Source organism: Herpailurus yagouaroundi, unplaced genomic scaffold (assembly GCF_014898765.1).
Source record: "Herpailurus yagouaroundi ecotype Mexico unplaced genomic scaffold, PumYag 77, whole genome shotgun sequence".
In the NCBI taxonomy this organism is placed as follows: Eukaryota; Metazoa; Chordata; class Mammalia; order Carnivora; family Felidae; genus Herpailurus; species Herpailurus yagouaroundi.
In genome coordinates this window covers 19,935,655-19,962,951 of record NW_024412388.1, presented here as the reverse complement: position 1 = coordinate 19,962,951, position 27,297 = coordinate 19,935,655, and the positions used below count along the sequence as shown (strand labels likewise).

Genomic DNA, 27,297 nt, shown 5'->3' with positions numbered 1-27,297 from the left:
ACACACACACACACACACACACACACACACACACACACACACACACAAACACACACACACACACGCGCGCGATATGGAGGGGGCGGGTGGAGCCGAAGAGAAGGCAAGTGATCGGAGTGCACTCGCGCCCTCGCGGGCGCCCGCCAGGCTGCAGCGGCTCCGCAAGCCGCCCCGCCCCTGTGGGGACCCAGGCTCGCCGGCCGCCCGCCGGCGCCCATCCTCCGCCCCGCTCACTCACCTCCGGGTCCAGCGGCACCAGCTCCATGAGCGGCCAGGGCTCCTTGAGCTGGGCGAGCGGCATCGCGCCGCCGCCGGGCCGCCCGCGCTCCTCCCGCGGCCCGGGCCGCACCGCCTCCCGGGTCCCAGGGTCCCTGGCTCTGCGCCCTCGCGCCCCCCGCCCCCCGGCGAGACCCTCACGCTCGGGCAGGGCCGCCCGCCGCCGCTGCCGCCGCGGCACTCGCACTTCGGCTCCCTCCGTCACCCAGCACCGCCGCGCCCATTGGCTACCTGCGCGAGGGGCGGGGCCGCCTAAGCCCCGCCCCAGCCCCCGCGGCGCGGCTTTCCCGGAGCGGACCCCCGCCCCCGGCGCGCGGGAGCGTTGGCCCCGCCTCTACCGCGAGCCCCTGGCCGGTGCTCTGCTACGCCTTAGAAGAGGCCTTCCTGACTTCTCCCTCCCAAACCTTGTCCTTCCTTACGGACCACGCTAGGGTCATCTGTTTCCCCTCATCTGTTAGTTTAGGATCATGCCCCAGATATTCCTTCTCCCTCCTGAGGGAGAGAAACCCCCTGTTCCCCTAGCTCCCCTGGGGGGGGGGGGGGGGGGGGGGGCCCGCGCCGCCCGCGGCGCCCGCGCCCCCCCCCGCCCCCCCCCCCCCCCCCCCCCGCCCCCACCACCACCACGCACTCATTCACACACAATGTCCCCGGGCCTGACCCAGGCAGAGGCTTGAAAAGAGCCCGGGCCCCACTCCTCAGGCCCTCACCTCATGAGGCCCTAGAGATCCCCCTACACGGAAGCCAACACTGGATGCCCTGGGGATCTTAGCGCCCCAGCTCCACGTAGGTTCCTATTCTTCTGTTGCCACCATCAGTACCCACAGCCTCCCCGGAGTGATTTCTTAATACGCATTTTTTGTAATCTGTGCTTGAGGGGGCCTCTTTCAAGCCATGTCTCCCCAGAATCTCTCCAGCTTCAGGCCCAGCTCCGCGTTGATTTGTGTTTGTGCCCACTCTGAGGAGGGCAGGGACCAGACTCCCAGGGTTGACCGACACTTGGGCTGCACCTGGAGTAAAAGGCCAGGGAGAAGGATTCCTCTTGGAGAGATTCAGCCTCCACCTAAAGAGCTGTTAGGGGTCCAGGTGTGGTGAGATTTATTCACAGGTGGGGCTGTGGAGGGATGGGCTTGCAGGTTTCATGGGTGGGGAAGAATGGCCAGTTATTTGCAAAGCTCTTCTAAGGCAGGGGGATGGAAATGATTGTTTATCCAAAACCTGTGAACCAGCTCTATCGACCTGTGATTTCTTTGAATTGTCACCACCACCTAGTTTACAAACCGTAAAACAGCCTCCCAAAGATGAGGTGATTTACCCAAGGTCACACCACTGGTCAAAAACAGATTAGGCAGACTAGGAATTTTTTTCTTTTTTTGAAAGAGAGAGAGAGAGAGAGAGAGAGAGAGAGAGAATACCAAGCAGGCTCCAAGCTCTGTGCTGAGTCCGAGATGGGGCTCGATCCCATGACCGAGAGATCATGACCTGAGCCCAAATCAAAAGTTTGACGCTTAACCAACTGAGCCACCCAGGCACCTCTACACTCTGATGTTTTTAAAGTCCTGATCTGTTCTTGGGGTGCCTGGGTGGCTCAGTTGGTTAAGCGTCCAATTCGATTTCAGCTCAGGTCCTGATCTCTGGGTTGGTGAGATGGAGCCCTGAGTCAGGCTCTCGCTGGCAGTGAGGGGTGTCTCCCCCTCTGTCTGCCCCTTCCCCGTGCTCGCTCTCTCTCTCTCTCTAAAATAAATAAACAAAAAAAATCAAAGTGTATGAGGATTTCTCCTAAATCCAGATGTTCCCCTTATTCCATGACTTTCCCAGGGTAGCACGTTATTGAGTTTTCAGTGGAAAAGACTATGGAACCCAACAAATTTGTTTTGAAGTAGCCCCACACCCAACATGGGGCTCGCACTCATGACCCGGAGATCAAGGCTCACATGCTCTACAGACTGAGCCAGCCAGTTGCTCCAGAACCCAACAGATCTTGATTTGAATCCTAGCCCTATCACCTGCTTAACATTGGGAAACCAACTCACTTTATGTCTCTAAACCACAGTTTCCTTATCTGTGAAAGAATTATAATGCAAATCTTTCAGGTATATGCTGAGGACTACATTCATTTTAATTCAATAAATACGTATGGCCATACATTACATGCCAGGCCCTCTTCCTGAGCATATATTGTATACCAGGACTGCTTCTAGATGCTGAGGATATAGCAATGAACAAAACAAAGTCCCTGTTCTCGTGGATTTTACATTCAGTCTGGTGTGGTTAAATAGATTATCACAGCTAATATGACCCTCTTACTGTGGAACAGGCACTGTTCTAAGCACTTTACCTGTCTAAACTCATTTATTTTAAAAAAAAATTTTTTTTAACATTTTATTTATTTTTGAGACAGGGAGAGACAGAGCATGAACAGGGGAGGGTCAGAGAGAGGGAGACACAGAATCTGAAACAGGCTCCAGGCTCTGAGCTGGCAGCACAGAGCCCGACAAGGGGCTCGAACTCACGGACCGTGAGATCATGACCTGAGCCAAAGTCGGCCGCTTAACCGACTGAGCCACCCAGGCGCCCCCTGTCTAAACCCATTTAATCCTCACAACAACATTATGAGGTAGGTGCTGTTACTGTCTCCAGGGTACAGATGAGGAAACTGAGGACAGAAGTTAAGCATCACAGACCCGGAGAAGGGATCTCTCTCTCTGAGGTTGCATAGCTAGAAAATGGCAGAGCTGAGAGACAACTCTGGCAGCATGGGCCCAGACTTTGTTCTCTTGTTCACTCATTGTCCACCTCCCCGATGAGAAAAGGCTGGGGCTAAACCAGAGGCAGCTTGGACCGGGGGATGGCAGCCATTATTAACATCGGTGTAGGTGTCAGTTCGGTTGCCTGGAACCAGTTTGCAATGCCCTAGGACCTGCTGCTCTGGGCTAACATTGTAAAATGTGGACTTACCTAGACTAAAAAATTGTTGCTGTTTATCTGAAATTCAAATTTAACTGAGCGTCCTGTATTTTGATTTGCTACAGCTAGTAGTCCTACTCAGGGTACAGAACAGATGACACACAGGTGCCAAATATCTGACCGCAAGCCAGGAAGAGACACTGAGACCCAGAGCATTAGGGCAAAAGACTGGGTGAGGGAGATGGAGTAGATGGGCAGGGGTAGAGGAGGTGAGGGGAAAGCAGGAGTCATTTTGTCTTCTGTCTGCCCCTTTCCCGGGACCCCTGGCCCTCTTCCTTTCCCTTCTTAGAGGAAAGGATTCCCTATCAAGTGCATCATCTCCACTTGAGGACTGAGTAGTGATCGTGCTTTTCTGTGAATAAGTTTCACTTCCTGTGTCCCTCTCCCAAGGGTATTGGAAAGGCAGTGGTGGGTCATTCTGGAAAAGGGAAGCCCAGAAGACACCCGGGCCCTGCCTGGGCAGCTTGGGCAGGTCGGCTTGCCTATCTACGTCCTAGTGAAGCAGTCACTCAGCACAGAGCTATGGAGACCTAACCAGCACCTACAAGGCAGTGATCCTGCCACAGCCTCAGCTCACAGTTGTCACTATTTCCCTCTAGACTCCAACCACACTGACTTTCCTTCAGTTCTCTTGCCACAGGGCCTTGGAACATGCTGCTCCTTGCTCTTCTTCAGACCAGCTTGTCTCCACAATCGCTTCCTCCAGGACATCTTCCTTTAGCTTCCTGTTACACACACTCATAGCAATGGATACTTCTCAAGGTTGTACCTTTACATGTGTTTTTGTGATTATTTGCTTAACACTTGGCTCTTTGGTTAGTAAGCTCTGAGAGGGCAGGAGTCACGTTTCCTTGGTTCTTCATGGTCTTCCTGGCACCTGGCACACTATGTGGCACATAGTAGGTACTCTGAGAGGCTAAGTGATACTCTGGAATCATCTAGGTATGAAACGGTAAATGCAGGACTCAGACCCAGGCAATGCAACCCCATGCTCTGAAATGCTGCACTCTGAGTAGTGGATAAATGCTAGCTATTAATAATAATAATAATAATAATAATAATAATAATGGGGTTAGAACAGGCTGTTCTGGGCGGTCACTTGAGGTGTTTGTTAAATGAATGACTCATGAAAGGGCTTTGCTGGACACAAGTGAGGTTATTATTTTGTATCCTGTTGAAGAGATTTTTCTGGCATGGAGCAGGGGGGTGAACTACAGGGGCTGAGGACTGGGTTTTGGGTCTTTCGAATGCATCCTTGCACATATAGCATGTGTTTGCTACAATGTTCAAGAGCAGAGCACAGGGCAATGCCGCAGGAGGACAGTCTGTCCATATTCTTTTTTAGCCTTTCAGTAGAGGAGGGTCTTGGCATCCGTGTCTCCGGGCAGCAGGTGGAACACAATGAGAGGGATAATCATAATGGTAGTTGTCTTTAACAAGTGATTACAAAAGGCCAGAGCTTGGCTAAGAATTTAAATAATAATCACCAGCCATGAGGGCTTATTGAGAGAGTACAGTATGGCCTGCCTGGAGCTGTTTTATGGACGAGAGCTCACGCAGTCATCCCAACACCACCGAGAGATAGAAATTATTATCCCTATTTTCCAGATGAGAAAACTGAGACTCACAGAGGGACAGGATTGCCGGTGGTCAGATAGCTGGTAAGTATTGCAGCTGGTCTGGGAACCCAGTGCTCAGACTCAAAGCCAGTGCTCTTGATCACTTCACTACACTGTAAGCCCAGAAAGGGGCCCAGGGGTGGATGGGGCACAGGCAGTGAGTAGTGGTGAACAGGTGAGGGGGTGGAATCTCTAGTCTCCCTCATCCAGGTCTGGGGGACAGGGGTGGCATCACTCCCCTGCTTGAAACGCTCCTGTGGCTCCCCAATCACATTTTGAACAAAACCCAAAGATTGCTGGGCCCCCCGGGACCCAGCCCCCTGCTCCCTCGGGCATCTCCTCTCCTACCGTTTGCTCACTGCCTTCCTGCCTCCAGGCATCCTGACTGCTCACTGACATGCCAGGTAGCTCCCATCTCAGGCTTTTGTTCCTGTCCTCCCCTCCACATGGAATGTTCTTTTCCCAGCTCTCAGAGTTCGCTCCCTCACTACAATCACACCTCCGCTCAAATGTCACCTCTCCAGAGAGAACTGGCCCTATCTAAACTAGCTCCCCATCAGTGGCATCACCTATGCTATCCTTGCTTAATGGCATGCCTCTACCAACAATCATATTGCCTATTACCTGTGTTATTGTTTCTCCCAGTAGAATAAAGCTGCATGAGGCAGGACTTGTCTGCGTTGTCTACTGCTGTATCCCTGGATACATCTGGCATATTGCAAGCCCTCAAAACATACTTTTGAATGGAGCCACACCAACCTGGGCTCTAATCCCAGCTCTCCCACCTCCTAGCTATGTAACTCTGAGCATTTAGTTAACCCCTATAGCCTCAGTTTCCACATCTGTAAAAGGGGTGGCTGTGAATATTAAGTTATATCGGGCAGTAAAGATCTGTGTGGTGCTTGGCACATGAGGGTGCTCAATAGAAATTAGCCCATCTCTCTTGCCCCCTAATTCTTGCCCTGGGCATAGGAGGGGAGGGCAGGAGACTCGGACTTGGAGGATTCACTGGGTGGACTCTCTGTTGGTGTGAGAAGAGACTTCAGTTTAAAGGAAGTCGCATGACTGTGATCACAAGGCTGGTAAAGAATGAGGCTAAAGATGTAGTGGTCAGAAAGGAAGAGGAGGGACAAGCGCCTGCAGATAGGACAGCCCCAAGGCTGCTGGAGAATTGGCCAGTAGTCTCCTCCACTGACCTGGAGTCTAGGGGGGATGCAGAAGCTTGCTCCTGTCTGTTAGAGAGTGTGGAAAAGGGCTCGGAGGTCGAGGGACAGAAGAGGAAGCATAGGTCATCAGTAGGTACTTATTGGGCACCAGCTATGTGGCAGGCACTGGGGATACAGCAAAGGAATAGACAGAGAGGGTGTCTGCCCTCTAGGATGGGGGTGGGTGAATTAGGGCCCATGGGCCAAGTCTGACCTACTTTTATTTGACGTGTTATTATTATTACTTTATTTTCAGAGAGAGAGCACGAGCATGCATGCAGAAAGGGCAGAGAGAGAGGAAGAGAGAAAGAATCCCAAGCAGGCTCCGCACTGTCAGCACAGAGCCCGATGCGGGGCTAGAACTCACATACCTTGAGATCATGACCTGAGCCGAAACCAAGAGTCGGGTGCTCAACCAACTCAGCCACGCAGGCGCCCCTGATCTAGTATTTTTGCATGCCTGCGAGCTAAGAATGGTTTTTACATCTTTAAATGATTGAAAAAATTCAAGAGAAGAATATTTCATGACATGTGAGAATTATATGAAATTCAAATTTCAGGATCCACAAATAAAGTTTTATTGGCACACAGCCATGCTCCATTTACGCCATCTAGGCCTGCTTTGCACTACAACAACAGAGTCGAGTAGTTGCAACACAGACCATATGGCTTGGAAAGCCTAAAATGTTTACTAGCTGGCTCTTTAGGAAAAAAGTTTGTCAAGCCCTGCTCTAGGAACTTGCATTCTCTTGGGGGAGACAGTTAAACAAGCAGGTAAGCTAATTTGGGGATGCTTCTGAAGAGAAGAGCCAGCTGGCATAAACATTTCCTCCCACTCTGCTTTTACCTCAGCCACCTACCCCCTGAAGGGAAATGCTCCATCCAGCTGGGTTACATTACAGGCACAGAGGAGCTGGGGTCATTGTGATCAGCTCTCTGCTGCTGGACCAAGAGGAGCGAGCCTTTTCCTAAAAGGAAAAAGTCACGCTCAATGATTTGCGAAGTTCAGCACCCACTGGATCCCCTTCCCCTCGCTCAGATCCTCAATGTAAGAACGACTTCTGCATAACTTCAGAGGAACGTCATCGCCTTTGTCATCAAGGCCTGCCACGGGTCCACCTGCCACCTATGTGCAGTGCCTCCCTTTTTATAAAAAGGCTTCTTCCACCCTCCCTCATGGAGCTCTTACAGGGATAAGTCACAGGTTGGGGTTATTCCCATTTCACAGAGGAGGAAACTGAGACTTAGAGAAATTACCTGAATTACCCAGGGTCACACAGCTTGAAATAGCTTGCAGATCCAGAATTAGAAAGTAGTGGAGTGTCAGCTTTGCAAGGGCCTTTGGGACTGTCTTAGCAAGACATGGAAAACTGGTGGCCTGGGGCTGAGGTGAATCAGGTAAGGGTGGTGGCGAATCTTCCATGTGCAAGAAATAAGGCGTGCATTGTCTGTGAAGAATTTGAAAACATTAATGAAACTGGGTAGGCCTGCTTTTTATTGCTATCACCATGCCTTGGCAACTCTACACAACGTTGGTGATAAAATCCTCCCTCCTGAAGAGATCTTTCTGTCAGTCTAAGTTCTAAATAATTGCTGTGCTTATTACGAGTTTTAAGAGTATAATATATATGTAGGCTTCAGATTAGTACATTTACGTTACCTCACCTTTGAGAAATAATCTATATTACGTGAAGGCTAAGTTGGAGAGCTCCCAACAACACAACTGGGCCCCAACATATGCCTTCAATTGGCAAGTTCATAGCAGGTCAGAGTCATTGGGGCTCACCTCAGGAGCCCCCCATCCCTGTGTGCAAACAGCAGATGTGAAGTCAACAGTGGTGGTATAGTGATTGTAAAAACAAAGGAACGAAACTCGAGTGACCACAATTCTCTCGCTCTGTGCAAATCCTCCTCTGAACCCTGCCCAGCTGCCTCCTTTGGAGTCACTTCATGGGCAATGTGTGTGCATGTTCCTTTTTGTAAAAAACAAAAAAACTTTCTGTACCTAAAAACTATTGGTCCATTACTTTTTTTCTCTTTTGTGTTGTAATTTTTATTTTTTTTTTTTTTAAGTCTTCATCAGTCTGAGTGTGTAATACGAAGTCCATAAAAGGAAATTTTTACTGTGTTTCTTTTCTGGTCATTATTGTTTGTTTTGTTTTAATTTTTCTTCATGTTTTATTTATTTTTGAGAGAGAGAGAGAGACAGCACTCGAGTGGGGAAGGGGCAGAGAGGGAGAAGGAGACACAAAAGTAGAAGCAGACTCCAGGCTCTGAACTATCAGCACAGAGCCTGAAGCAGGGCTCAAACCCATGAACTGGGAGATCATATCCTGAGCTGAAGTCGGATGCTTAACTGACTGAGCCATCCAGGCGCCCCTATTATTTGTTTTATTTCATGATTATTATTGAAGATAATTCTGTCATGTTGGGGTTAAAAAATGATCCATTCTGGCTGTCAGATACACAAGCTTTACCACTGACCTGAAGACAGGACAAGGCCCACAGACAATGACATCATCTTCTCAACCATAATCATCATTATTATTTTACTGAGCACCTATTTGGTGCCAGGCCCTGTTCTAAGGTTTGGCATGTATCATCCCCTTCTTTGTGTGTGTGTGTGTGTGTGTGTGTGTGTGTGTGTGTGTGTGTGATTCAACAAACATGTATTAATATCCTACCACATGTGAGGCACCATTGTAGGTGCTGGTAATATGTCAGTGAACAAAGTCAAATGCTTGCTGTCTCTTACCCTTGAACCACTGGGCCTGGCGGTGGGATAGGTTTTCTCCTTGTGTGCCATCTCACTTTAAAAATGAAGACAGGATGGGGCGCCTGGGTGGCTTAGTTGGTTGAGTGTCCGACATTGGCTCAGGTCATGATCTCATGGTTCGTGAGTTCGAGCCCCACATCAGGCTCTGGGCTGATTGGCTCGGAGCCTGGAGCCTGTTTCCGATTCTGTGTCTCCCTCTCTCTCTGCCCCTCCCCCGTTCATGCTCTGTCTCTCTCTGTCCCAAAAATAAATAAAAAACGTTGAAAAAGAATTAAAAAAAATAAATAAATAAATAAATAAATATTGGGTCTCTTAATTGTTGAGTTTTTTTTGGTGTCCCCCTTAAAGTTTGTACCCAAGGTGATTCCTCATTAACTTTACCCTATTCCCATCTTTGCTCATCTCACCTTCACCGCAATTGAGTGAAGACGGTGCAATAACCCTCCCCATCTTACGGATAAGAAAAGTGAGGCACAGAGAGGCTAAATGATTTGTTCAAGGACACACAGATATTAAATGGTGGGACTGGCACACGAACATCTCTTACCGTAGAGCCCATGTTCTTAACCCTGCTTTACATCTCTGTTTGGCCCACCCAGGTTGCTGAATAACTCCAATAACTTGCCATAGCTTTAATTTAAAGTTAAAAATATACCGGGGCGCCTGGGTGGTGCAGTCGGTTAAGCGTCCGACTTCAGCCAGGTCACGATCTCACGGTCCGTGAGTTCGAGCCCCGCGTCGGGCTCTGGGCTGATGGCTCAGAGCCTGGAGCCTGATTCTGTGTCTCCCTCTCTCTCTGCCCCTCCCCCGTTCATGCTCTGTCTCTCTCTGTCCCAAAAATAAATAAACGTTGAAAAAAAAAATTAAAAAAAAAATAAAGTTAAAAATATAGCTGTCCAGCCTTTTTAAAGTCTGGCAACCTGGGCTCACATTCGTGTTTTGTAACCATCAGCAGGGGGAGTGGCGGCCCTTCTGAAATAAGGCAAGCTCATTAGATAGCCACAGCCCCCACCAAACCCTATTGTCTCAGCGTCTCGCCCACTTCACTCTGTTTACCAGCCTGCTCCTGGGGACATCTGGAGTGGGACCCCGATCTAGCCATTTCACAAGTGGAGGAATCCAGGCTCCAGAGAGGAAGAGGCTTACCCAACTCAACATTGCACTTTTAGGACAAAGCTGGGCTCCAAGCCACGCCTCACACAGCCCCTCAGTGACAGGAGACAATTCGTGAGTGACTTTACATTTAAGGGAAGTTCGGAAAGGGAGCTCCTAGACTCAGATCCGGCTACCACTCCTTCCCTGAGCACCTCCCAATGGCTGGCACTGAGGTGGGCGTGCCCATGTCCACACACATGACTCCCAGCAACTCTGGCAGGTTGACCTTGATAATGTCCATCTTGCAGAAGAGAAACTGTGGCTTGGGAGGTCAAGTGACTTTCTCAGGATCTCACTGCAAGTTTGTGGCAGACCTGCCTAACTTCAGTTCACTAACTCTTGACATAAGACCAGAGGAACTTACTTCCTGCTCCCTCCCTGCAGCCCCCTCTCTCACTCTTGCTGAGATTTTCTTGGGCTGAGGCTGTAATCACCCTGACTAAATTTACTCTCTTCCAAGCGGATGTTACCACGGAGCCCCTGAGAAGCAAGCCTGAGTTGTTGAGTTGTCAAAAACACCTGCTATATGGGGGCACCTGATTGGCTCAGTTGGTAGAGCATGCAACTCTTGATCTTGGGGTCATGGGTTTGAGCCTCACATTGGACATAGAGTTTACTTTAAAATTTTCTTTTAATTAAACCTTTTTTTTTTTTTTTTTTTTTTTTATAGACCTGCTAGGGGCACTTGGGTGGCTCAGTCGGTTGAGCATCCAACTTCAGTTCAGGTCATGATCTCACAGTTCATGGATTCCAGCCTTGTGTCAGGCTCTGTGCTGACAGCTCAGGGCCTGGAGCCTGCTTTGGATTCTGTAGCTCCCTCTTTCTCTCTCTGCCCCTCCCCTGTTCACGTTCTGTCTCTCCTTCAAAAATAAATATTTTTTTAAAAGTTAAAAAAAAACAAAAACAAAAAGACCTGCTATATGCCAGGCATGTGTTAGATGCTTTTCACAAGGCTTATATTCCCTTCTTTGTGTTTATCTGCATCCTCCAAGCCTCCTACAATGAATACATTTTACTTCCGGTACAAGGAGTTGCTTGATCTAGGCCTGGAAATGATTCTACTAAAGATTTGGAGAAGTTAGAGATCAGAATCCCCAGTTTGCAATTAAGGAAACCGAGACTCAGAGGGATTGCCCAAGGTCACACAGGTTAACAAGTGATGGAATCATGATGCTGTCGGAGTCCAAGGCCTGGGCTCTTTCCACGCCACTGTTCTGCCTGCCTTTTTTCCCACACTTTGTTCCACAAAGGAGTTCAGGCAAATTATAAGCATACATAAGGGAAACCAAGCATTTATTCTGTCTTGTATTTCAGGAATATCAAATAATGAATGAAGAAAATTTCTTTAGGGAAGAATTCCAAGTAATGAATGCAAAAAGGAATGACAGACTTAGAAAATTACCTTTTGGGGGCGCCTGGCTGGCTCGGGAGGTGGGGCAGAGCATGCAACTCTTAATCTTGGGGTGGTGAGTTTAAGCCCCACATTGGGTCTAGTAGAGATTACTTAAAAATAAATAAAAGCTTTAAAAATATATTTTAAAAATAAAATTACCTCTTTGTACCATTTAATGAAATGCTGGATCATAAGTGGATGCTCAAACTAATAGATTAAACGTTGATGGGGAATTTTGTAATGAAGAGAGCAGGCCAAGAGCCCTGATTGACAGATCAGTCAGTAACAACGTTTTAACTAAATATTATGTGCCTCCAGATGTGCCTTAATAATAAGTACACAGCACAAGGGTGCCTGGGTGCTCAATCAGTTAAGCATCTGACTTCAGCTCAGGTCATTATATCCCTGTCCATGGGTTTGAGCTCTGCGTCAGGCTCTGTGCTGACAGCTCAGAGCCTGGAGCCTGCTTGGATTCTGTGTCTCCCTCTCTTTTTTACCCTGCCCCCACTCATGCTCTGTCTCTCTCCATCTCTCAAAAATGAATAAACGTTAAAAAACTTTTAAATGTAATAAGTACACAGCACCATTGCCAATAAGTTATTCCTGCCAAAACCATTAAACCTAATATAATCAAGCCACTAGAGCTAACTGTTAGTTTACTGGAATACAAGTGACAGAAGAACAAGTTAAACTACACCATCAGGAAGCAATCAGCCAAATCTTCTGTGACTTGGGAAACATTATGGGACAAATGCGCTGGGGTTTTTTTGTTTGTTTGTTTTTACAAATAAATAGCATTTTTTTAAAAAAGGGAAAGAAAGGTGGAACTGTTGCAGATTAAAAGTTACTTCAGAGATATATATCAACAAATGAAGTGTGAGGGGCACCTGGGTGGCTCAGTTGGTTGAGTGTCCAACTTCAGCTCTGGTCATGATCTTACGGTTCATGAATTCGAGCCCTGCATCGGGCTCTGTGCTCACAGCTCAGAGCCTGGAGTCTGCTTTGGATTCTGTGTCTCCCTCTCTCTGCCTCCCCGCCCCATGTTCTGTCTCTCTCTCTCTCTCTCTCTCTCTCTCTCTCTCTCTCTCAAAAAATAAACATTAAAAAAATTTTTTTTTTAACACAAAAAACAAACAAGCAAAAAATGGAATGTGCGAACCTTATTTGAATCCTGATTGGAACAAATCAACTATTAAAGTTTGCATATGGGGTGCCTGGGTGGCGCAGTCGGTTAAGCGTCCGACTTCAGCCAGGTCACGATCTCGCGGTCCGTGAGTTCGAGCCCCGCGTCGGGCTCTGGGCTGATGGCTCAGAGCCTGGAGCCTGTTTCCGATTCTGTGTCTCCCTCTCTCTCTGCCCCTCCCCCGCTCATGCTCTGTCTCTCTCTGTCCCAAAAATAAATAAACGTTGGAAAAAAAAAATTAAAAAAAAAAAAGTTTGAATATGAACTAGGCATTAAGTGACTTTAGGGAATTCATATTAGCTTTGTTAGCTATGATAGTTATGTTTGCAAAAGCCCTATCTGTTAAAGATATATGCTGAAATAATTTGGGTGAAGTGATATGATGTTTGGGATTTGCTTTATAATACTCCAGAGAGAGGGAAAAGCAAGGAGGTAATTGAAACAAAACTGGCAAGATATTGATAATTACTGAAGATGGGTGATAGGTACATAACAATTCATTTTATTCTATTTTTATGTATGTTTGAAGTGTTCCATAATAGAGAGGTTTTTTTTAAAGGCTAAAAGCAAATAATTAAGAAAATTGGGACAAAGAGAAAAGACAGATGAAGAAATAGAGAAGTTCTGAGCTTTTTAGCAGCCAAAGCAGAGAGAGAAACAACAGTCATGCTAGCCAAGTATTGAGAAAGGCAACCTCTTGCCTGCAGTCTTTCGATCCCCACTCAGGCTCCATAAGAACGGGCCATAGGACTGGAACACTTCCTAACTAAGAGATAAAGAGCCCACACAGTTTGTTCTGGGTTTATCACCTTGTGTGGGATTATCTTTCCTTGTCTTAAGTGCAGTGAATATTCTTTTGTCTCTTCTTAGAGTGTGCACATCATATGCGACTGGCCAACTGCACTGCTCTGTCTGTTCTCTGGAAGGGGACAAGCCCCTTCCACCACTGCACGAGAAGAGTGAGCATAGGCAAATTGCCCTGTGTCCACCGCTGGGAGAGATCCGCTGGCCATACGGGACTAATGCCCCAGGTTGAAGGTGATCTCACTCTATCTCTTCGCTATGTGAGTGAAGCATTGTTCCATCCAATGCTTGACTGCATGCGTTTACTTTGGTGACTCAAATACCAAGACTCAATGGGTTAGAGGGTTTAGAGTTCTCCCCTGGGATTCATAACAGGTGCACAGTACTCTGCTCTCTTGGGGTTGAGAACTGGTGCACCGTACTTTGGTCGACACCAAGAGATTTAGAAAACCACCAATCCAGCACAGTTTCTTACAATAAAAAAGATTCCAGTGGTGGCAAAATTACCAATTAACATGGCCTACCAATCAGGTCATCAGTAGGGGGGCTGGTCACCTGTCCAGACTTTGGCTATAATGAGGGACTTGCAAAGGGGTGGGCCTTAGAGAATGAGGGAAATGGAGAAAGACAGGGGAGAGGCGGGGTATTCCAAGTGGAGGGCACACAGAGAGCAAGGGCAGACATGCTATTCCATTTTCGTAAAAGAAAAAAATATCATACAAAATGCATGTGAACCCAAATAAAGCTGGACTTGATTGTTCCCTCCTCACCCAAAAGAAATTGATCCAACTTCAAAAAGCAGTCAGAAAACAAAAGTCTTCACCAAAGGTCTGCAGAGGACATTGCAAAGGAATTACACATCACATACCTCACAGCAAGACATCCTTTCAGAATCTCCAAAATCTCTCTTCCTCAACATTCCAAGCTATCAGAGTAGCTCCCCAAACCTCTTCTTTCTTCCTTTTTCTTTTTTCCACATTCCTGACCACCCAAATTCTGCCAGCTCACTCCCTTCCCATCTCCCAGGAGCAGCTTTTCCTCAGTGGGATGGGAGGAAATTTCACGAGGTTGCTCCACTCTTTTGCTTAGGCCTGTTCCTCTCTCTGCCCTCCTTACAAAGACTCCTTAGAACTAAGTCTGGGAAGGAGGAAAAGCCATGAATATTTACATGCAACTATTTTTGTCCTGTTGCATAGAAAAAAGGTTGGAAGGAAATTCACCCAAATGTGAACAGAGACCAGCAGAGCCTTGGAACCAGATAAAGTTGGGCCCAGGTCCTGGCTCTGCTGCTTCATAGCTGTGTGACCTTGGGAAAGCCTCACTGGAGATATTTCTGCAACCCTCAGATTGCTGTTCTGTGAATTACTCACATGGTATCTGGCATATAGTGATTTTTCTGTAAAGTGTAGCTTACAAAGTAAAGGCGTTATTTCTACCTGGCAGGAATATGGGGAACTTCATTTTATCTTCATCACTATTTTTTTTTTTTTGCCTTTATCGCTACTTTTTAAAAATTTAACTTTTACTTATTTTAATATTTATTTATTTTCAAGAGGGGAGACAGAGCGTGAGCTGGGCAGGGGCAGAGAGAGGAAGACACAGGATCGGAAGCAGGCTCCAGGTTCTGAGCTGTCAGCACAGAGTCCTATGCGGGGCTTGAACTCACAGACCGCGAGATCATGACTTGAACCCAAGTCGGATGCTTAACCGACTGAGCCACTCAGGCACCCCATATTTTTTAAAAAATTTTAAATGAGCACATATCTGTAACTTATAAAACACCATCAAGATTATTATTAACATAGGGCGCCTGGTTGGCTCATTCGGTTAAGGGTCAGACTTTGGCTCAAGTCATGATTTCCCGGATTTCCAGACCGTCGTCGTGGACATGACTCCAAGACTCTCCGCATCGCAGTCCTCTCTCTGTGCGGTGAGCTCCAGCCACTACTCGGTTGGCAAGAAGGGGTTAACGGCAGCACCTTGTCTTCAGCCCTCAAAGTCCACCCTAGCCAAAGTCCTCTTTTGCAAGGGCTGCAACCGAAAGGGGCCAGGTTGCTCCTTCCTTCCTCCCGATGGGGGGGGTACCTCCGTTCAATACCTCCGCTATGGGGGGGGTAAGATTTGCGGGAGCCGTGAAGAAGTCTGGGAGAAGAGAAGGCCCTGGGGCTTGTGGCCCCGGAGACTTCCGTCCTCCCCGAATCTTGTTGAAATTGAAGAAGGGGGAGGGCTCTGAAGGTACAGCTGGGCGTCGCTGGGTTCTCAGGGTAGGGCCCGCCCCTCAGCGTGTGAAGGGAGGGAGCCGCTAAGTCCTCAAACACTTGGGGGACATGCCTGAGCAGTTCCTGGAATGCAGGGGAAATGAGTGCGATGACACACCGGGGGGCCCTTATCAGCGGGCTCTATAAAACCCTCGCCTCCAGATCTAGCCCCCAGATTGAGTCCCAGGATATCCTGGCTGTTTCCAAGAACCCGGCCCGGAAAGTGGGTGGGGTTCCTGCCTCCTCCACTCCCCCTTCTGGCCCTTCTTGCATTTGGGCCCCAAACCAGTCCAACCCCACCGCCAGCCCATTCACCTCCCAGTTCTACTCGACCGCGCGCTCCCTCAAAACACCACGGGTGCCCGCCCCGCCCGGGGCAGACCTCTGCCCCGCCCCCCAGTCCTGCACCTCCCCCCACAACCCCGCGCCTCATTTCCGCATAGTTCCCGCTCCCGGCACCCCGCGCGCGCCTCGCGGACTCCGAGGACCGCTGGAACCTAAGCCCGCGGATCCCGCCCCGAGACCCCGCCCCCTACCAAGGCCCCGCCCCTCCACGTGCCCGCGCGTGCTCCGTCAGGTTCTCTGGCCTGCAAGGCGACCCCTTTGGAAGTCAGTCCTTGTGTCTGTCAGTCCTCAGAGCCCACGTTCGGCTGGTTGAGAAGGAGGGCGTTCTGAGAAGCTCGGAGAATATGCATGCCCGAGGCGGAAGCAGAGGGTGGAGTTGACCGAGGTCAGGGCGGTGAGGGCCGCAGAGCTCGAGCCCACGCCCACCTCCTTTCCTCCGGCCGGCTCAGTTGGGCCCGTCAGGCACCGGGCCCGGGTCTGAGCATGGATTGGCTTGGTCCCCGCCAGGCGCGCTGAGCGAGTTGGCAGCGAGGCGGGGCGGACCCCGGAACGCGGGTCAGGGTGGAGGGCGAGTCACGTGAGCTGGGAATGTCCGATCAAGGATATGGAACCCAGAGCCCTAAGGGAGGTATAGACGTGAGCTCAGGCCCAGCGGCTCTCTCATCGTGAATGCGGTGACCTGCCCTGGCGGGATTGGGGAATCGGGCCCAGGAGGCCCAACTGATGGGGCGCTGCCTCTCCAGCGCCTCCCAGGTATGGAGGAGCTCGGCTCTGCGCTGCCACCGTGTGGCCGCAGGGAGCAGCGCCCGCCTAGCACGCGGAGAGGACTCCAGGCTGAGAAAACAGACCCTGCTGACCAAGGAGCAGGCCGCCGTCGGGGGAGACCGGCTTTCGACACCCCGCCCGTCTCGAACCGGTTTCTGGGAATGGGGTTGAGGTTGCCTTGTCCTTCTTTCGGCCACTGTGAATCCGGATCAGGACCTCGTGGGACTTGGGTGTGGATACCCCGAGCCCGCCCCCATCCTGCTCACCGAGTATTTGTGAGGAAGAGCAGGATCCCTCCCAAAGGCAGCAATGCCACCAACAACCAACCAGCTTTTCCTAAGCGCCTGCTATGTGAAAGACACACAAAAATATATAATTAAAATAAGTAGAGGGGCGCCTCCGTGGCTCATTCGGTTAAGCCTCCGACCCTTGATCTTGGGTCAGGTCATGAGCTCAGGGTTTGTGAAACAGCCCAGCGTGGGGCTCTCTGTGCTGCCGGTAGAAGCCTGCTTGGGATTCGCTCTCTTACTCTCTCTGCTCCTCCCCTGCTCTTGTGTGCTCTCTCTCTCCTTCACAAAATAAATAAACACTAAAAAAATAATTAGAGAAAGCCCTCTCAAATTCGTGGCTCTCCATTCTCACGAAAATGAACAGGTAACATTTAAGGAGGGCTTGCTGTGTGCTATGCACTTACTGGGTACTTGTATATGCATGAGGACATTAAAATCTCACCACAGCCCTCTAAGGCTAAGCTATTTAACAGACGTTCCTATTTAACAGATGAGGAGTTTGGGGTTCAGAGAGGTCAAGTAATTTGTCCAAAGTCACACAGCTAGCTAACGTTTACATTTCTGAGTCTTGGCTTTTTAAAAACAATTTTTTAATGTTTATTTATTTCTGAGAGAGCGAGAGAGACAGCGCAAGTGGGGGAGGGACAGAGAGGGAGACACAGAATCCAAAGCAAGCTCCAGGCTCTGAGCTGTCAGCACAGAGCCCAACATGGGACTCGAACTCATGGATTGTGAGATCACAACCTGAGCCGAGATCAAGTCAGAGGCTTAAGTAACTGAGCCACCCAGGGGCCCGCCCCCCCCCCCATATTCTTTTTTAAGCAAAAATTAGACATACACATGGTTTAAAGAGGTTAACAAGTATTAATAAGGTTTTCTATGAAAACAGAAGGCAGCCCATCACACTCTTCCCCCATTTCTACTTTCCCTGAGGCACCTATTTTCAATTCTTTCAGCTGACTGTATTTTACATTTATCTCCATTATCTCTTAAGTAGCAGGCTTGTTTTGCCTTTTTTTGATGTTTCAGTTTTAAAGCACTATCTCTTGATTTTCTACCAAGGAAGATAAAGTTTTAACTCTTTCGCCATCACGTGCCTCACCATACACATAATCCCACCTCCCCAAACGGCCAACATTTTGGTTGGTTCAGTAATCCCTGTGTACGTTAGCGTATGTAAGCTATGATGACTTTCCCTTTTTGTACAACTTGTTGTTCTCCCCAGTTAATAATTGTCCTGTTTTGTCACTTGCTTAAGTTTTTATGTATCCCACTCTCCACCTTATCTAAATCTCTTCCCAAAATGTTCACACACATCAGGTGCCTCAGGTTGATATCTCTGGGGGCGGACGGGGAGATAGAGATGTTGATTTGGGATCAACAGCTGGGAAAGGAAGTGGGAGGAAGCAGGATTGGGCAGAGGGATATGTGGGACTTTGGTGAGGCCTGGTAAAGCCTCCCCCAAACTGGCAAGGAGCTTTGGAGCAAGTGTTGCCCATCAGAGTGTCCCAAGCCCGGCTGAAATGGTCAGGCCCTTAGACCCTGCGTGGTTCAGTCACATCGTGGGGGCTGCCCCAGGGAAGAATGCTGTCTTGGGCAAGGCTGCTCTGCATCTGGGGCTGACCCTGAAGGAGTTGACAGTTGGGAGTAGTCTGCTGTCCAGACCTCCTGCTGCTGGGCAGCAAGCCCTTCCTTGAAGTGGCCTCTGGGGACACTCTCTATCTCTATCTACCACTTCATGTATTCTGTTAAATCCATCTCCTTGAGGAAACTTCTCTTGAAGTCTTCCTGGAACTTTCTGTTCCAATCTGGAGTGTTTTCTCTTTACACCTGACGAACATTAGCACTCTGGGCAGGGAAAGATCTGGAATTTGTAGGGTTTCAAGTTTTAAAGCTTCTGCAAGCTGGGGACTCTTCAAAAACAAGAATACAAAATTAGGTATAATTTATTTAGATTGATAAGATAAACCAATAAATCCCTGGAGCTTTGAATCCCTTAGACACTTGGGACATTTTCTTCTGAGATCTCATCAGACAATCTAGCAGAAATGCTTTCTGATTACAGCTGGGCTTCTGACCACCCAGAACACTCTACAACCCCCAGCCCTCACAGGGCCCCAGGGAAGTGCAGGAACCTGGAGCTTAGGGTATAGGAGCTTCTCAGGAAGTTCTCCTCTGATCCTGGGATCTTCACAATCATCCCAGGGACTGGGCTCACCTCACACCTATGTTGGGTTCTCCTGCAATCACTTCTTTCTTGATTTACTCCATCCTCTTGCTGGAACACCCATTCCAGTAGTTTCTTAGGAAAGAAAGAAATGTCACTTCTTGGGACCTTGTATATTTGCAAATAACTTCATTTTACTTTCACCCTTAATAATATGGCTGGGTACAGAATATATTTTAAAAAAACAACAACTCTTAGGGGCGCCTGGGTGGCTCAGTCGGTTAAGTGTCTGACTTTTGATTTTGGCTCAGGTTGTAACCTCACGGTTCGTGGGCTCGAGCCTCATGTTGGCCTCTGCACTGACAGCACAGAGCCTGCTTGGGATTCTCTCTCTGTCCCTCCCCAACTCGTGCTTTCTCGCTTGCTCTCTTAAAATAAATAAACTTAGGGGCACCTGGGTGGTGCAGTCGGTTAAGCGTCCGACTTCAGCCAGGTCACGATCTCGCGGTCCGTGAGTTCGAGCCCCGCGTCAAGCTCTGGGCTGATGGCTCGGAGCCTGGAGCCTGTTTCCGATTCTGTGTCTCCCTCTCTCTCTGCCCCTCCCCCGTTCATGCTCTGTCTCTGTCTGTCCCAAAAATAAATTTAAAAAATGTTGAAAAAAAAATTAAAAATAAATAAATAAACTTAAAAAAAAAAAAAAAAAACAAAACCTTTAGAACAGGACCTGACCATAATAAGTACTATAGGAGTTTTGCTATCACTATTATAAAAAATTCTAATTGGAGATTATTTTCTTTAAGTGTTGTTACTGAGAAGTTCAAAGGCATCCTGATTCCTGGTGCTTTGTATGGAATGTCTTTTCCACTTTGGAAGGTGTAGGATCTTCTTTGTTTCTCCAGGGTTCTGACAGGTCACAACAGTATCTTGATACTGGTCTGTTTTCATCCATGCACTGAGCACTTTGGAGATATCTTTCTTTTCTTTTTTCTTCTTATGTTTATTCATTTTTTGAGAGAGAGAGACACACACACAGAGCACAAGCAGGGGAGGGGCAGAGAGAGAGAGAGGGAGACACAGAATCCCAAACAGGCTCCATGCTCCAAGCTCCTAGCTCCTAGCTCCCAGCTGTCAGCACAGAGCCCGATGTGGGGCTTGAACTCACAAACTGTGAGATCATGACCTGAGCTGAAGTGAGACACTTAACCAACAGAGCCACCCAGGCGCCCCTGTTCTTTTTAAATAACATCCTGCTCTTGCTTCATGGATGCACGATATTCTCTTCTCTCTCTGAAGATATTAACAGTAGGTCTTTTTGGCCTGGTCAGATTACCTTTGAGAAAACTTTTTCTGATCCCCTGCCTGGAGAGCAAAGTCTTGGCTGCCAGCTTTCTGGGGGGGCCAGCTGGGAAACAGGGTTGGGGGGTGTCCAGCATTCACAGCATATACATTCATGTCACCGCCTGACTTGGGGAGGACGCTCCCACCCTCCCCTGCACCTGCAGTTTCCCCATTCTGGTGAACCTTTTTCATCCTTTCCAGAGTAAACCTCCAGTCTTCTGCCAGGATTCGGGAAGGAACCTGACAATTCTGATCTTTTTTTTTTCCAACTTTTAATTTAAATTCTAGTTTATTAATATATATGGTAGGAGTGGTTTCCGGTGTAGAATTCAGTGCATATAACACCTTGCATATAACACTTGCATCACTTGCATATAACACCTAGTGCTTATCACAAGTGCCCTCCTTAATGCCCATCACCCATTTAGCCCACCCTCCACCCACCTCCCTTCCGGTAGCCCTTAGTTTGTCCTCTGTAGTTTTATGAGTCACTTATGGTTTGCTTTCCTCCCCTCTTTTCTCCCCCTTCCCCATGTTCCTCTATTTTGTTTCTTAAATTCTACATATAAGTGAAGTCATACATTTGTCTTTCTCTGACAAACTTATTTCACTTAGCATAATATACTCTAGCTCCATCCACGTCATTGCAAATGGCAGGATTTCACTCTTTGATGGGTGAGTAACATTCCATTGTGTATATATATATATATATATATATATATATATATATACCACATCTTCTTTGTCCATTTACCAGTTGTTGGACATTTGGGCTCTTAACATAATACATAATTTGACTATGGTAGATAATGCTGCTATAAACATTGGGGTGCATTTGCCCCTTCAAATCAGCATTTTTGTATCCTTTTGTAAATACCTAGTAGTACAATTGCTGGGTCATAAGGTAGTTCTATCTTTAACTTTTTGAGGAAACTCCATATCGTTTCTCGGAGTATCTGTACCAGTTTGCATTCCCACCAACAGTGTAAGAGGGTTCTCCTTTCTCCACATCCTCACCAACATCTGTTGTTTCCTGTGTTGTTGATTTTAGCCATTCTGACACGTGTGAGGTGGTACCTCACTGTGGTTTTGACAATTCTGATCTTAAAACGGTTTCCAAACTCTTTTTATTTCATACCCCGCTATATTTAAACAGGTACCTGTGTGTGTGGGGGGGTGTCTGTGATCCTTCTTCCCCACATCCAGCGTAGGCTAAGATTTCCTTGCATTTGCTGTGTAGTTATTCCCCAACCATCTGTTTTCCAACTTCCCGATGCTATGCTCTGGTCTCTTCCCTCATTCTCCTCGTCTTAGTGAGTTTGTGCCTTAAACAAAATCTCTTTACTGTAGTTTTGGTGGGGTTTTGGGAGGGCATGATGACATTAGGTCCACATGTTCAATCTGCCATAATTTTCAGAGCTTCCATTTTTCCTAAACCCGTAAGCAGGTTAATAATTACAGACTGTGAAAGCTACCGAGGGAAACAAACCTGAGGCCAAGATGAACACAGCAGGCAGGAGGACTCAGACTTAAGAAACACAGATTTGTGTCTTCAAACTACTTCCCTCGTTCCTGTGAAGAGAAGAGGCCATCCAGGAACACGTGTGCAGTCGGCGCAGGTGAGGAAGCCACCGTGAAGATCAAGGTGAATGCAGGGTGGTTTGCAATGGTGATGGCTATAGGGCTGGAAGGAGCCATTTGGGACAGGTGCCATGAGGGGAGACACCGCGTCTGTTTTGTGCCCTGCTGTGTGCATGTCCAGAGCTTACCAATGTCCCTAGCTACCAGAGACACTTTATAAAATATTTGTAAATGGACACAGTGGGGTGAGGGGGAGGTGAGGAAGGGAGGAGATGAGGACTAGCAGGTTTCTCCTGCTAGTGTAGACCTTGGAGGCCAACTATGGGCTGTGCAGTGTGTGGCCAAAGGGAGCCACAGAAGATGTGGGAGCAGGGGAATGACCAGGTGAGAGTGGGTCTCTACCTGCACACAGGACCAGTGTCACCATGCACCTTCCCCTTCCGGCCTGTTTTCCTTTACACCCTTTCTACTCTGATCACTCCTGCTGCTGCCTGACACATCCTCTCCCCAGCCTCACCTCTTCTGGCCACTCCTCACCTGCCCCTCCCCCCTCCCGCTTCTCCCCATCCCCATTGGCCCCAGTCTGATCCTTCAACCATATTCTTTTTCTGCAGACTCTTACCTCAGTCTGCAATTGTGGCCATTGGTGGGATCCCATTTAATGTCAGATTCCCCCATAGAGGGTGAGTTTGCAAGGGAGGGAATCTGCCTCTTTCGCTTGTCATTGTGTCCCTAGCACTAGGACTGGGCCTGGCATGCAGAAGTGGGCTCGGCAAATTTTTAAAAAAATTGCTCTGGTGTCTTATTGAGATACAATCGATTAGAACGTCGGATTGGTTTTAAAGTGTACAACATAATGATTCCATACTTATATATATTACAAAATGATCGGGGCACCTGGGTGGCTCGGTTAAGTGTCTGACTTCGGCTCAGGTCGTGATCTCACAGTTCATGAGTTTGAGCCCCACACTGGGCTGTGTGCTGACAGTTCAGAGCCAGAAGCCTGCTTCCGATTCTGTGTCTCCCTCCCTCTCTTCCCTTCCCCCATTCGTACTTTGACTCTCTCTCTCTCTCTCTCTCAAAATAAGTAAACATAAAAAAAAAAAATGATCACAATAAGTCTAATTAACACCCATCACCACAACAGTTACAGTTTTGCTTTATTTTTTTGTGATGACAACTTTTACAATGTACTCTCTTGGCAACTTTCAAATGTACAGTACATTATCGTTAACTATAGTCACCTGCTGTACGAATAATTATTGAAAGAACCAGATGAAAACAGGTGTCATCTTGCCGAGATGGTGGGACAGAGAGGTTGAAGGGGAGACCATGGACAAGGTATGTGACCTGGGAGGGAGAGGATACAGCCTGTGCACAGGCGAGGGACAGAAGTCCTGAGAGAGGAAGTGATAGGTCTCAGGGCCTGGTAGGGCTTCCGTTGAATGAAGCCGTCCCTGAGCCTTTGCTTGGCGCTGGGCCCTGGGCCTGCCCCCGAGCTCTGCAGTCTTGGGGGCGTATGAATGTCTGTTTGACTCTGGAGTGAAACAAGCTGTGCGCTGAGCTATGGGCAGGTCACACCTGGTGAGGGCATCAGGGAGGGCTTCCTGGAGGAGGATGCCCTGGAAATGGATTTTGAAAGCTGTGGGGGACACGGCCTGGATGGGGAGGAGTGATTTGAAGGCCTCCAAGGTTCTGAGTCTAATGAGTGGTTGACTAGTGGGGCCACAGGCGGAGGCAAGGGACATGGGTTTCAGATACACTGATCAGTCCAGGGTGTTGGAGGATGCTCAAGGACCTGTGAGGGGCCAGAGTGAGAGGCAGGGTGTGGCGCGCACCTCAGGCTCACTCCAGGCCACCGAGGACACCAGGCCGTGATGGTCCCATTCCCCACCTTACTCCCAGCCTCTCCCCGGGTGGCCTGCCCTCATCTTCACTCAGGAGTTTCTTCCCCCTCACTTCAGCTCCCCTGAAAGTCCTCTAGGAATTTTTTGTGCTGGGCACTTTTCCAGACCTCTCTCTTATCCCCTTGTATTTGGTCATATACCCCCAATTTTAAGGATAGGTGAACTGGGGCATTGGGCTGGCTCAGTTGGTAGAACGTGCAATTCTTGATCTTGGGGTTGTGAGTTTGAGCCCCACATTGGGTGTACAGATTCACTTAAAAATAAACAAACAGGGGCGTCCAGGTGGTTCAGTCGGTTAATAGTCCGACTTCTGCTCAGGTCACGATCTCAGTTTGTGAGTTTGAGCCCCGCGTCAGGCTCTGTGCTGACAGCTCAGAGCCTGGAGCCTGCTTCAGATTCTGTGTCTCCTTCTCTCTCTGCCCAGTTATGTTCTCTCTCTCAAAAATAAATAAATAAGCATTTAAAACAAACAAACAGGGGTGCCTGGGTGGCTCAGTAGGTTAAGCATCTGACTTCGGCTCAGGTCATGATCTCACTGCTCATGAGTTCGAGCCCCGTGTCAGGCTCTGTGCTGACAACTCAGAGCCTGGAGCCTGCTTCCGATTCTGTCTCCGTCTCTCTGCCCCTCCTCTGCTCGCTCTCTCTCTGTCTCTCTCTCAAATATAAAAATAAAACAAAGTAATTTTAAAACAAACAAACAAAAGAACAAACAAGGTATAACTGAGCTCACAGAGGAGAAGTGACTGCCCACAATCAGTAGAACTGATCAGGGAGTTAAATCTGGGTCTGCCGATTCTGAAGCCTGCTCTCCTCACTGCACCCTAGAGGCCAGGTAGGCAGGAAGCCTTGGGGATTAAGGGTGCTTCTCATAGCCAAAGCTCTGGGTGCCCTGTGTGTGTGTGTGTGGGGGGGGGTCATATTGTACTACACAGAAGAAGTAAGAGCTTGAGGGACAGTGTGGTACAGTGGTTAGAAGCATAGACCTAAGGGCCAGAGTGCTTGGGTTCCAGTCAGATCTGCTGCCTCCTATACCTCAATTTTGCCTTCTGCAAAATGGGATGATAATAGTACTTACCTTATTTGGGTATAGGTAAGTGTTATTATCTCCTTTCCTGAACTCCCTCTGCCCAGTGGGGGTCTGCTGTTTCTCATACTCTGGTTGGTGGTGATCACCAGGGAGTGGGGGTTTCCTCTCTGCTCTAGCCTGGAGCAGGAGGAAGGATACTTTCTTATCTCCATTTTATTAATGAGGAAGCCAAGCCTCAGAGAGGTCATACAGTCAGGGACAGAGCCAGGATTAGAAACTGGGCCTGCCCAAACCCCAAGCCTGGCATTTTCCTGCTGCACCAGCTGCGTCCCCACCATGTTGTTGACCCCTCTGCGGGCAGGATGGAAATGCTTTCTTCATTAGGAGACCCAGAATGCTCTTTTTCCAGATCTAAGGTATGCATAAAACTCCTTATCTTCAGGAGTGAGGTTCAACCCCTACCACATCTCCAGTGCTGGGCCAGAGCTACTGACAGACCTACCCCCAGGCCCATCCCAGTGGCCCCTGGGGATGTCCAGACATGGGCAGTCAGGGCACAGAAGGCAGGCCCAAGCTGATAAGAAGAGTGGACCGCGGGTTTAAATTCAGCTCTGTCACAAATTAACCGGGTGACTAGGCTAGATCACTTCATCTCCCTGAGCCCCATGTCATTCAGCTGTAAAATGGGTGAAATAAAACATCTTATTAGGGCTCTTGCAAGATTGTTGTCTTGAGGTTGGTGCTAGTAGGCGCTCAGTACATGTGTGTTGAGTGACCCAGCTGACTGATCAGATGCGTATAAAAGGTTTGTTAGCACAGGGCCTGGCTTGGAAATGGTGGCCTCTGAGGATCGGCTTCTTGATACCTGTCCCTGTCCTGTGCTGCCCCTTACGTGCAGCCTCCTCTCCAGTCCTTTTGTCCTACCTTGTGTGGGTCCTCAGCCTGCCAGACCACCCCGCACCCCCAAACCCTGTTTGTGGTCTCTTTCCAGACAACCCTTCCCCCAGCTTCTGAACTTGACAGCTCGGAGCCTGGAGCCTGCTTCGGATTCTGTGTCTCCCACTCTCTCTCTGCCCCTCGCCCAGTTGCAGGCCCTGCACATCTCTGATCCCGCTTATGACCTCAGACCTAAAGCTTGTCTCTTTTGGTTCCTACATAGCCCGCAGTGGTAAAGGCCAGGTTGAATAACTTACAATACATTAATACCATACAATACCGGGTATCCATGGTTGTACAGGATGGTTGCACCTGTGGATACACTCAGAATGCTTGAATTCAGATCCCACCTTGACCTCTTATTTGCTCTGAGACTTTGGGGAAGTTATTTAACTTTTCTCTCCCCCAGTTTCCTCATTTATAAAATGGGATAATAATAGTATGGGCCTGGTAAAGTTATAAGAAATTAGCAAGCCAGCATGGAAGTTTGATAAGAATGGGATTTGGGTCTGTTTTGTTCATTGCTGTATCACCAGTGCCTAGCCCAGTGCCTGACACATATATGCTATTCAACAAGTATTTGTTGAACAAATCTATGGAATAGTGAGATCATGCATATAAAATAGCACTAGTGTCTGATAGAAATACAGTGCAAGCCACTTATAATTTTGAGATTTCTAGTAGCCATGTTAAAAAAAAGTCAAAAGAAAAAGGTGAAATTAATTTTAATAATATATATTTTATTTATTAAAAATATTTTAATGTTTATTTATTTTTGAGAGACAGGAGTGTGAGTGGGGGAGGGGCAGAGAGAGAGGGGGGCACAGAATCCGAAGCAGGCTCCAGGCTCCAAGCTGTCTGCACAGAGCCCGACGCAGGGCTTGAACTCAGACCACGAGATCATGACCTGAGCCAAAGTCGGACGCTTAACCGACTGAGCCACCCAGGTGCCCCAATAATATATATTTTAACATAATGTATCCAAAATATCGTTGCAACATGAAATTAATATAAAAATTATTACTGAGATTTTTTTAAAGCAGTCTCTATGCCCAACGTTGGCTTAATTTCACGACTATGAGGGGCGCCTGGGTGGCGCAGTCGGTTAAGCGTCCGACTTCAGCCAGGTCACGATCTCGCGGTCCGCGAGTTCGAGCCCCGCGTCGGGCTCTGGGCTGATGGCTCGGAGCCTGGAGCCTGTTTCCGATTCTGTGTCTCCCTCTCTCTCTGCCCCTCCCCCGTTCATGTTCTGTCTCTCTCTGTCCCAAAAATAAATAAACATTGAAAAAAAAAATTAAAAAAAAAATA

At 48.3% G+C, this 27,297-nt stretch overlaps 1 protein-coding gene and 1 long non-coding RNA gene across 5 annotated transcripts in view; one reads left to right on the top strand and one right to left on the bottom strand.

Moving 5' to 3' along the window:
- RPS6KA1 (ribosomal protein S6 kinase A1) overlaps positions 1-14,482 on the bottom strand; it is a 54,615-nt gene extending 40,133 nt beyond the window's left edge. For 2 of the 4 annotated variants that reach the window (XM_040465947.1, XM_040465974.1), the window contains exon 1: positions 14,244-14,482. In XM_040465947.1, the coding sequence (XP_040321881.1) occupies positions 14,244-14,294 (51 nt within the window). In that variant the 5' untranslated portion in view covers positions 14,295-14,482. Of the gene's footprint in view, positions 1-238; positions 378-14,243 lie in introns of those variants that run through there. The other 2 variants (XM_040465966.1, XM_040465937.1) reach the window with 2 other exon arrangements.
- Positions 893-6,366, top strand: LOC121023834 (uncharacterized). The gene is made up of 3 exons (XR_005787515.1): positions 893-1,059; positions 3,881-4,002; positions 4,849-6,366. It is a non-coding gene; the product is annotated as an uncharacterized LOC121023834 (long non-coding RNA).
- Positions 14,483-27,297: the final 12,815 nt, after the last annotated feature.